This window comes from Symphalangus syndactylus, chromosome 12 (assembly GCF_028878055.3).
Source record: "Symphalangus syndactylus isolate Jambi chromosome 12, NHGRI_mSymSyn1-v2.1_pri, whole genome shotgun sequence".
NCBI classification, from domain to species: Eukaryota; Metazoa; Chordata; class Mammalia; order Primates; family Hylobatidae; genus Symphalangus; species Symphalangus syndactylus.
Window position 1 is genome coordinate 97,402,784 of NC_072441.2, and position 12,381 is coordinate 97,415,164.

At 35.7% G+C, this 12,381-nt stretch overlaps 1 protein-coding gene across 3 annotated transcripts in view; it reads right to left on the bottom strand.

Moving 5' to 3' along the window:
• Positions 1–12,381, bottom strand: part of NME7 (NME/NM23 family member 7) — a 238,133-nt gene that overhangs the window by 225,367 nt on the left and 385 nt on the right. Inside the window, exon 1 of one of the 3 annotated variants that reach the window (XM_063627242.1) lies at positions 11,981–12,001. The exons of 1 other annotated variant lie outside the window; for it this stretch is intronic. Coding sequence is in view for 1 of the 2 variants with exons in the window: in XM_063627239.1 (XP_063483309.1) it covers positions 7,323–7,385 (63 nt within the window). In the remaining variant the exon portion in view is untranslated. Of the gene's footprint in view, positions 1–7,322; positions 7,399–11,980; positions 12,002–12,381 lie in introns of those variants that run through there. One more of the 3 variants, XM_063627239.1, reaches the window with a different exon arrangement.

A 12,381-nucleotide genomic window follows, 5' to 3' on the forward strand; every position in this document is an offset into this window, starting at 1 on the left:
TGTATATATATGTAATATATATAGGTGTGTGCACATAATATATTATATTATATTTATATATTATATATAATACATAATAGATATAATATATTATATTATATATAGTATAATATATAATTATAAACATAAGAATATATAATAAATATAAAAAAATAAATATAATAAAATGTATATTATATATTATATCTATTATGTATTATATATTATATATATTTTATATATAATACATAATAGATATATATGTTGTATATCTATTATATATTATATATTTATATATAATATATATTAGATATATTATACACACATACACACATATACCTGCTATGTACCCTCAAAAATTTTGTTTAATTTTGTTTAAAAAAGACTGATTTCATGCCACATAAGCCTTGTATAATCTGGTCTCAGGCTACCTCTTTATCTCATCTGCCTCACCTGCCTCTGCCACCCTCTCCCTCACCTTCTCTGCTCCAGTTACACCGGCCTTCTTGCTGGTTACTAAATAAACCAAGCAGGCTCCCACCTCAGGGTCTTTGGATGTACTATTTCCTCCACCTAGACAGCTCTAGGGCTAGGATTCCCAGGGCTCTCCACATCATCACTTCATTCAGGTCTCCACTCATATGTCAGCAACGTAAGGAGGCTTCTCTGACAAGCCAACTAAATACCAACTTCTTCACTCTCTGTCTTGTTTGATTTTTTTTCCATAACACTTATCAAAACCTCAAATTATACTACATATTTGTTTATTCTGCATCTCCCCAGAAATTTTAGCTCCGTAAGGGTGGGACTTTGTCACTGATTGCTCAGAACAGTGCTTGGCACTCAAGAGAAACTTAAAAATAATTGTTGAATCAATGAAGCTAGAGCTCTCTCTCAGAATAAAAGAGTCCACTGTTTTTGACCCAGAATTCTAGATTTTTCTCTAGAGGTGAACAGCACTTGATCAAAACTGGTTGTCCACTCCTGGTCTCTACCAAGTAACTAGCAGGGAAATTCAGTGGAAAGTTACCTTCCTTTCTTTTCAACTATCTTTTCAGAGGATTATTTTTCTTCCTTGGATGTTTGTGCCTTTCTGCTCCCTGATGATATTGATATCTTTTCTCTGTAAATATAATACCTACTTCCAAGGACACTATCAATTAGTTAAGAATCTTAAATGCCTTTAAAAATGGAAAACATTCTCTAAGTATCAGGCACTATCGTTAAAATAGCAGATTTGCAAAGCTTTTGTCAGGTGCTAAAGTGAAAAAAGAAGGTGAAGCTGGTAGGGGGACAGAGAGCAACTGGAGGTGTTACTTTAGAAAGGTGGACAAGGAAGTCCTCTCTGATGAGGCGTCATTTTGAACATACATCTGAAAAAAAGTGGAGGAACATTTCAGGCAAATGGAATAGCAAGTGCAGCTGAAGTGTATGTAAAACTGGGAAAAGAAAGATGTAAACTTTGAAAATGTATATCTCAGAAGGCTAAACCAAAAAGAATTGCTTAAAAATTATATGAATAAGAACTACCTCAAATACTTCTGAATAGTCACCAACTCTGTGTATCTTGTATCCTCTCAAAACTCACCCACAGGGACATCTGGGTCAATAAACAAAAATGTTTAAAAGAAAGTGGGGTGGGGGGAAGCATCTGTTAAGCACTTAATTGCACAGGACATTAGGCTGAACCCCGAACAATGAACCACAATGACGGAGTTTCCTACTTCATTTCCAAATGCCTTCCAGTAAGTTTACGGAATCAATGTTGGCATTAATATGTATAAGTTTAATTTTGGATTTATACATATTCACATGTTAAAGAAAACCTGAAGCTCAGTGAATGAAAAATTGCAGAGAAAAAGCAGTAAAGTCAACTAATCTTGCTTTTAATTAGCATTCTTTCAGTCATTAGTCTCTCTTCTGTGTTCCCACATTCAGTAGGTCTCTATCAAACACTTGGAAATAACAACAGCAGTAGCAACAGTAATAACAGCTAACATTTATTGGATGCTTACAGTGTATAAAGCATTGGGCTAAACAATTTATCATTTAATTATAATAATATCCCTATAAGAGAACTAGTATTATTATTATTATTATTATCCTCATTTTACAAATGAGGAAATTGAATTTCTCTAAGTTAGTATTACAATGTTACAGTGTATCATGTATTTCTCTTCTTCTCTTTTTTCTCTTTCTCCAAGACTGTCAGCTTTTTAAGAAAGAAATCTAGTCTTGTTCATCTTTGTATCGCACATACATAGCATGTTGCAAGAACCTAAAAGCAGGCAGAAAGATGAGTTCAAGAGCCTCTGCTCTATATCTGAATATAAATGCTTATTATGTCAAGTTTGATTCTAAAAGTGTTCTAATAATGCATGCCACAACCTAGGTGTTAAGAGTATTGGGAGACAAGATAAAATCATAAGGCCAATACTAATTTTTATGTGGAAATGCTAGAAAAAAGTGATCATATTATTATAGAAGCCATTCTTTCTTTGCATAAAAACTTGAAAATTTTTAATTATGAAAAATATTCAGATATCTAAGATAGACAGATATTCACCTTTTAGAGATTTCAGTGCATGCAGTAAAATCCAATAAGGTACCTAAAAAACAATATGGTTTAACATAAATGATAAAACTGTACTTGCCACTAGATGAAGGGATTTTCAGTTTTTCCAGAGCCAAATTTCTGAGTCTAAGTGGCAAGAAACAGACTGGGTCTGAATGGTCTCATTGTACTTTCACAGTCAAATTACTGAATAATAAAATCTCACATGACCAGCAATAAAAGTAAATGTTCCCAGCTAATCCATTTAAATTGAGTAGATATTCAGGGATCTCACACCTAATATCTGCTAAATACATATCACACATATTTAGCTGCCCCTACCCACAAAAGTATATGACCATTATTGAAACTGGTCTCAAGACCAATCTCTGCCATTTCCCTCCCTTTTACCAGCTTTTTCTTGTTTCCATTAGAAAATGAATCTGTAAGAGAAATTTAGGAAGAGGGAATTTAATCTATCAAAGTAAATTTTTCAATAGGCACAAAATTGCATAACACCATTAACCTCAAATATTTATTTTTGAAGGTTGATATTTTAATCTCTTCTATTTTCCTCAACTATCTTCTCATTAGGCAGCAATCTGGTTAATATGAAAATAACACATTTCATATGTATATTACAGTTTATAAATTACTTTCATATTAACTTATTTGATCTTCACAAAAAATGCTTTAAGGTAACCTAAACAGAAAGTATTATTTTGATTTTATGGATGAGAAAATAACTATCCAGAAAGATTACATAACACACAGCTCGTAAGTGCTTAAGCCAGGACTGTAATAAATACTGAAATTTTAGATTTCTAGCTCTACATCAGTTTGTTTGTACTTCAACAAGCTACATCTTGAAAATAATTACACCAGAGAGGGCTGGAAAATCTGTCTACAAATAATAGTTTTTAAAAAAGGCTAACTTAATATTCTTCACTACAGTCAGACAATAAACCTTGAATTTTAACAATTTATAAGAGATGTTAAACAATAATTACAAAGAAATATTGTAGCTAAGTATTAACAGTGCCTTTCATCTATAGAACATACAGTAATTTATATTGCTCTCAATATTCTGAGCAAAGCAGCTGACAGTTTTATTAAAAGTTCAAATCTATTGTTAGACATATGTATGTAATGTATAGAAATACCAGTTTAGAGTTTAGAAGAAACAGGCACCATGGTACACTGCTAGCAGAGTATTCATTCAAAACTATTTTGGGAGTAGTCTGCCAATGTATACTGAAAGCCTAAAAATGCACATGACCTCTCACACCTAGTTATTCCCTTTTTAATTTATTGTAAGGAAATAATTATGGATGTCTATAAAAATGTGTCCGCAAAAATATGTTAGTTATTGTGTTAACAGAACAAATTAATAAACGGATTGGTTAAATCAGAGTAAATGAAAGAATAAAACGTAGAGTAGTCCCTCAGTACTTGCAGGGGATTGGTTCCAGGACTCCTACAGATACCAGAATCCTTAGACGCTCAAGTCCCTTACATACAACGACATAGCATTTGCATATAACCTATGCATATCCTCCAGTATATTTTAATTCATCTCTAAATTACTTACAACACCTAATACAATGCAAATGCTATGTAAGTTTTTTTTTTTTTCAAATATTTTCAATCCCCAATTGGTTGAATCTAGATGCAGAACCCATGGCTATCGAGGGCTGGCTGTAGTTCTTAAAATTGATCTGGAAAAATGCGCAAGATATATTAAGTGGGATAAAACAGATTTCTAAACAATGAATATAATAGAATCATATTTTAAAGGATATGTATCTCTGTGTGTGTGTGTATATATATATGTATGAGTATATATGTGACCAGGATATTACACAAAAATATTAATAGCGATTGTATACAGGCAGTGTTATTATAGATAAATGTAATTTTATTACTTTTACTTCTATATTTTCTCATTTCTAAAAATGACTAAGTAGTTTTCCTATATTTCTACAACAGAATAAGTTAAATATCTTTATGAATATATATAAAACATATATAGCATATATATTTATCATGTAAATACTGAAACTACAGAAAACAAAGGATAAAAGTTAAATTTACATCTATCAGAGAGCTCTAGAGCCATTACGTGTGCATATGAAGATACATTTTAAAGATTATAGAAATATGAAGAAGGCACAGCACATGAGTCAGGAGAGAGAACAATAGCAACTTATTAAGGCAAAGTGTCTAGTATCAGAAAGTAAATGTGAATTAAGCAGTACATTTTAATAGCTACAGTTTCTGACATCTAATTAACAAAGTTTTAAAATATTGACAACTTTGGAAGTGAAGAAGTTTAGGCAGTTTTTGAAAAAAAAGTGAACACAAAGTTCATTGGGAATGCCAGAGATATTTCTGGAAAGCAAGATACTTCAATCATATGCTATAGCACCATCAAGAAAGGTACTAGGTGAAGATCACAGCAGCAAACATAATTCCCATGTTGAAACTATAATGCATACCCATTTGGAATATGTAGCTCTGCTCGCCACACCTTAGAGTAGATATTATAGAAACAAAAAATAAGTCCAGAAATGGGAAAATAAATTATGAAATGGCAACTATAAGGGATTAAATTAGGAGTCTCTGAAGTTCAAAGACAAGAGAAACTCAGAAAAATATTTCCCAAAGTTTATAAGATCATAAATTTTACAGATAAGATAAAAATAAGCACCAAGAGACCAAATTAATATGGCAAAAGTTTAAGGCAAATCCAAGGAAAATAAAATATTTTGATGGAATAGGTAAAATATATAAGATGTATAATACTACTGCATTTAGAATAAAATCCAAAATCCTTCCCAAGTTCCATAAGTCTCAGTATTCCTGGCTCCTTCCTGCCTCTCAGATCTCTTCTCCAGCTGTCCTCTCATTCCCTAGGCCCCAGCCACACTAGCTCCCTCGTGTTCCTCTAATGCACCTCTGTGCTCACTATTGACTCTGCCTGGAATGCTCTTCTCCTAGGTTTCACCTGGCAAGCTCCTTTTTATCATTGAGATCTCAGCTTAAAAGTCACATCCTCATGAGGACCTTGCCTGATTGTCCTACTCAAGGCTACTCACTCTTGGAACCAACCAATATTGCATTACTTAGTTTAATTTTCCTCATAGTACTTATCATCCTATGAGGTGATCATTCATTTATTTATTCATGTAAACTGTTTTTCTCCCAAACTAAGGAAAAAAAGAATTAAAGAGTTTTATCATCAAGGAGATTTTCCCTCACCACCCCAGGCTAGTTCAGATCACTCTATTTTATTACTAACTTCCACCTCACCTTGTCATTTTTCTTTTGTAACCCAACTCACACTTGTAATTTGTTTTCCAATATCTGTTTTTCTCCATAAATTCCATGAGGTAGGGGCCACTGTGTGCTATCTTGTTAATCAATGTATAGCCACCAGTTACCAGCATATGGAAAGTACTCAATAAATACTTTCTTGAATAGAAGAATAACTGGTGAATAAGAAAGAATTGGGAATAAAAAGGCAAAAAAAGGAAAGCAAAAATAAATAAAAAGCTACATGAAAAAAATTATGGCATTATATTAACCACTTACTATTCAGTTCTCCAAATACCACTGTTTCCTACTAAACAAGAATGTAACAGGCTCTAAACTGCATTTGTAATACAACATATAGGAAAATAAACTTTTAAGAATTTCGTATCTGCAATTTATGCCCTATACTTGCTGATTCATTTTTTGTAAATAAAATCCTGTAGATCTTTGGAACTGCAATTCTTCCAAATCAGCAATTCAAGTAACAAAAGGAATTCTGGATGAATAAAAAGCAGATACTGGCTGGGTGCCGTGCTTCACGCCTATAATCCCAGCACTTTGGGAGGCCGAGGTGGGCGGATGACCTGAGGTCAGGAGTTTGAGACTAGCCTGGCCAAAATGGCGAAACCCCATCTCTACTAAAAATAGAAAAGTTAGCCAGGCGTAGTGGCATGCGCCAGTAGTCCCAGCTACTCGGGAAGCTGGGGCACAAGAATCGTTTGAACCCAGGAGGCAGAGGTTGCAGTGAGCCGAAATCGTGCCACTGCACTCCACAGCTGGGTCGATAGAGCAAAACTCTGTCTAAAACAAAAAAACAAAAAACAAAACAAAACAAAAAACAAACAAACAAAAAGCAGGTGCTAAAAACAAAACCAGAAAAGCTATTAGGAGAAACGTTATAAAGTTCGAAACTGAAAAGCATTTCATTTCATCGAATAAAATTTTGTTCTTCAGTAATCATGAAACTGTCTTTGAAAGCTCTGTTAAAAACAACTTTGACTCATGCCTGTAATCCCAGCACTTGGGGAGGCCGAGGCAAGTGAATCACTGAAGTCAGGAGTTCAAGACCAGCCTGGCCAACATGGTGAAACCCCGTCTCCACTAAAAACACAAAAATTAGCCAGGCATGGTGGCACACATCTGTAATCCAAGCTACTCACAAGGCAGAGGCAGGAGAATCGCTTGAACCCAAGAGGTAGAGGTTGCAGTGACCCGAGATCACACTACTGCACTCTAGCCAGGGCGACAGAGTGAGACTCTGTCTCAAAAATAAATAAATACATAAATAAACAAACAACTTTGAGACATTTTACTTCAAAGGTTTAGATTAGTTCTTATGGAACATAGCTAATAATCTTTAAAGTCCTTCCTTATACTAATAGTTCATCTGGAGTAATGATATTCCAATAAATGCTATAATTTAGAAGATATATAACATTAATATCTTTGTTAGTCAAATGTGTCTTAGAATTACCTTCTCTATCCTCTTTATAATACATAAAAGTAAAGAAATTGATGAGTCCAGTATACGCTTCATCTTAAACGAGATGTATGAGAAACATGCCAAACTACAGTTCCCTATCTCTGCTTCACAATATAAAGGTGATTCTAGAATTTGGAAGCCACAACTGTAACAAACTAGATGAAGACAGAAGCTGATTAGATAAACTGCAGTGGTCAGGAAGCCTCACCAACAGAGCAAACAACCTCCATCTTCAGCTGCTTATTGAGAGGCCATAATCCTTTGCTATAATTCATACAACAGTGGCTAGACTGAACACAGAGAAGGGACATCTGTTTCTTAGGCCTATTCTTTCTCATAAACGATTGATGGCAAATATGTAGGAGAGTGATCTGGATGCAGAAAGAAACTTGAAAATTTTACTCTAGACAATTTTAGGCTTTCGTTAATGCAAAGCTGTATCTGCCACACAACAAGAACATTTTCACTAGATCAAAAGAGGAATAAGAATATCTGCAGGCTTTGAGATTTCAACTATTTTGCCTTTTAAACTACATATTAGCTGAACGTGGTGGCTAACATAAACATAATCCCAGTACTTTGGGAGGCCAAGGTAGGAGGATCACTTGAGCCCAGGAGTCCAAGACCAGGCTGGGCAACATAGTGAGACCCTGTCTCTACAAAAAAAATAAAAATTAGCTGGGCATCATGGCACACACCTATTATCCTAGCTACTTGGAAGGCTGAGGCTGGAGGATCGCTTGAACTTGGGAGGCTGAGGCTGCAGTGACCTGTGATCTCACCACTGCATTGCTGCGTGGGTGACAGGGCAATATCCTGTCTCAAAATAAATAAACAAATAAATAAAATAAAAATAAAAAAACAAATAAAGTATGTATTGTCCAAAGTACACTGTGTCTTGAACTTTGTGGATCAGGACTCACAGTAAGAAATACATTTTACATCAGAATCCAGTACACATCCAATACATTTACAATAAACAAAAGTTCATGAAAGTTACCCTTACACATGGCAGTGAATATGTTAAGTTGATATTTTATGTCCTCTTTTTAATGCTGGCTACATACCACAAATTTGAGCAATGAGTCATCAGGTACAGTTTGAGAAACATGTATACATGTATACATGTGGTCTAGCCTCTACCTACCTCCCTAACCACATTTCATGGTATTTTATATCATGTTTTCCCTACTGCAGCCACCCCTGCACCATCCCACCACCCAGTTTCCATTATTTTATTACACTGAACCGTAAATTCCTAAAATATACCAACCTCTTTTCTGCCTCAGGGTATTTGATCTTGTTGTTAGCATGGCCTAGAACACTTCCTCCAGATCACTGCACTTTGTATTATATATTCAGATCTCAATATAAAAGTTCTTTCCACGGAGAGGCCTTCATTGACGACCTAATTTGAAATAGCCCCAGCCTGCAATCCCAGCAGGAGGAATGGGAACAGTTCATTCATTCATTGCCCTTAGCATTCCTGGGAAGTCTGACAACATAATGCAAGACAGGCAAAAAAAACCAAAACAAAACAAAACAAAAAACAGTATTTAGCAAATGTCACTTTCCACCTCCCTATGCCATTGCACAGGTCATCGAATTCTAACTATTGAAATTCTATTCCATTTTCTTCATGACAACTTTTCTGACTCTGATTGAGAAGCAGGGACTCAACTGAACAATTTGCCCGCAATTACTTTGTATTCTCTCAGAACACTTACCTCATTCTTTCTTATTTTGTATTCACTCCGCAAACATTTGAGTGCCTAATATGACCTAGGCAATACTGTGAAGAAAATAAACATCAATTCCTCTAACAGTTCACATTTTAGTAAGAGTGACAAATCTATAAACAAATAATTTCTACTGAATGAGGCAAGTACAATAGGAGAGACGTATACTACATAAAATGGTGACAAAAAAGAATGAACAATCAACCTTTTTCTTTTTCTTTTTTTCTTGATTTCACAAGGTGGAAGGGAAAGCTCTGATTATCTGCACAGATTTTAAATTTGTATTTATTTATACTTTTTTAGAGACAAGGTCTCGCTATGTTAGGCTGGCCTTGAACTCTTGGCCTCAAGCAATCCTCTGGCCTCAGCCTCTTCAATAGCTGGGACTACGCACATGTGCCACCACACCTGATTCAACTCAACCCTCTTTGAGTAGGGAAGGAAGGCATCACAGAAGAAGAGACACCTACACTGGGTCTGGAAGTGAATCCACCTTTGCAAAAATTGTAACAGTGAGAGAAATCTAACCTAACTGACTCCATATTGCTTCTAACCTCACAAAGCTAACTGCCCTTGCTCCTACCTGGGCATAGGCAAGCTAACTATGAGAGAAATCTATAGTTTAACTTTGAAGCAAGGATGGTAATAGTCCCTTCCAAAACTGACCCCCTCTAGGGACTAAAACTGCCTTTGTAAGACTAATAGAAGGCTGCAGGGTTAGGATTATGGGAGGGACCTAAAATCTGCTAAGATATAGGCATAGGTAAGCAATAACCAGCTACTGTTCCTCACTTTTCTATAATTTCTTACTATTCAGAAGTCATGTAGCCAGAGGTCACCAGTTTGTAACTTCACCAATTGCTCCTTTAGATAACATCACTATTGTAAAACCTAAGATTGGTCTTGAGATACTTTTCAGGCTTCTGCATTCTGGCAAACCTCCTGATGCCACCCAGATACATGACTCATACCAAGAAACTGACTCTACTAGTCCTATGACTCTCACCTAGACAACTGACTCAGCACAGGAAGACAGTTTGGAAACACCTATAAATTCATCCCCAACCAATCAGCAGCGCCCATTCCCTACCACCCTGCCCACAAAATTGTCCTTAAAAACCACAACCTCCAAGCTGTCAGGGAGGTAGATTTTAGAAATATCTCCCATCCTTCCACTCAGCTGCCTTGCCTCCATTAAACTCTTTCTCTGCTGCAACTACTGCATTCTCATGTTTGGCCTTTCTGGGAAGTGGGCAAGAAGAACACGTTGGCCTGTAATAGGAGAATAAATAAGAGTTTGGCAAGCAACAAGAGGGTGCAGGTATTCTGTGCAGAAGGAATTGCAAGTGCAAAGTAGAAAGAGGAGGCATACTACCAGTTTGAAGTTGCTTGGTATGTTCAATGAAAAGCAAGTAGCTAAAAGGCAAGAGAATTAAAAAAAAAAAGTATGGAAAGGGAAAGGCAAAAGCTAGACAGAAAAGTGTTTGTTCATGGAGGAACTAGTGAGCCATTCTAGACATTTTACTGTAGGAAATACGGAATCTAGAGTTTTAAGGAGGTGAGTAAATCAACAGGTTGGGTTTTTAAAAATTCCTTCTTGTGGCAGAGAAAATAATGGATTGGAGAATTTCCAGACCACACTGTAAAAGTCACTATTAAAATAATCACGAAATGAGGAGATGACAAACTAAAATTTGATCTAGTGAACAACTGATACGGGAGAAATAGAAGAGGGAGGTATGTAGGATAACTCTGATTTCTAGTTTAGGTTATAATATAGTAGTAGCATTATTTAACTTGGTGAAAATAGGAGAAACCAGGAGAAAAGATGGCAAGTTCAGTTTTGGTTTGAGGGACCTTTGAGACAGATGTGTCCAGGAAGCAACTGAGTTAGGCATTAGTAGATCTGAGAGGAAAATTGAAATTTAGAAGCAAAATCAAACACGTTAGCGGAATCCATGTGAATGGACAAAATCACCCAAGGAAACTGTCTAGACTAAGAAATGAAAGTAATTAAGGAGTTAATTCCAAAGAATGACATTCAAAAACCAGACACAGCCAGTAAAAGGAATTAATGACTATGAACCTCAGTTGTCACAAACAGACTAAGTAATATAAATTTTGAGAAGTAATTACTGTATTTGGCATTTAAAAGGCCCATTAGAAACTTAAGCAAGAACAACTTTCTTGAAGCCATTAAAGAAGCCAGACAAAAGACTTTTGTCTGTTTGATATAAGTAAAAATAATATCCTTTCAAGAAGTTTACTGATAGATAGAAGGACTAGCAAATAACTGGATAAACACAGGATGGAGTACATGGTTTTGCTTTATTTAATTTTCATAAGATGTGTGACTTGAGCACTGAAGAGAAGAAACTGGAGAGGAAGAGGCTGAAAGCACAGGAAAGAAAAAACAACTGGAAGCAAAATGTTAAGAGATGGAAGCAAATGAGATCAAGAGCAAAGATGGATGGATTATCCTTTAATATCCCTTTCTCTACACTAGAAATACAAGACTAAAGGCTCAGCAAAAATATAGATCAATGTGTAGGTTGGGGGCATGAGGTTGAAGAAATGGCCTGTTATACTCCATCATGTTTAGAAAGGAGAAATGAGGAGAGCAAAAGACAGGGTTTGTAAAGGGAAGGTTTGAAAATGTCTTTACAGAAAATGGGTCAGGGGAAAACTGGGGTAACCAAAAGGATTGCTGAGTAATATGAAGAAACAAGGGGTGGTGGGCGAGGGCTCTGTTTCTAAATTCATAGCTATAGCTATCTAAAGATCTTTCTATCCTCCAGTCCGTTATCCACAGGTGCTTAAAAGATATGGTAGTTAAGTCAATTAACTAGAACCCTTTCAAACATGGGGGTGAATTAAAATAACCTATAGGTTTATTTAAAATGCAAATACCGAGCTCCATTCCTTTCATTCAGAATTTCCAGGGGTGAAGCCCAAACAGTGAATTTCAGAAGCTCTCCAAGCAATCCCAGGACAAATTTCTGTAAAAAAAAAAAAAAAAAAAAAAAAAAAGAAGAAGAAGAAAGAAAAGAAAAGAAAAGCAAGCACAGACCTAGAAGGTAACCAACTGGACAGAAGAGAGCTGATCCAACATACACCTGTTAATGGCCCTCGTGGGGGCGTGGGGCAGTGCTCTGCCACTCAGAAAAGCAAAAAGACTCCAAGATCTACGGAGATTCAGATCAGTGTTGAGACAGTCACATACACACCACCCCATACTCTTAATAAAGCGCGTTAATGTGAATCTGTGAGCATGAAAAATGCCATGATGAACAATGCAAACACATAATGTT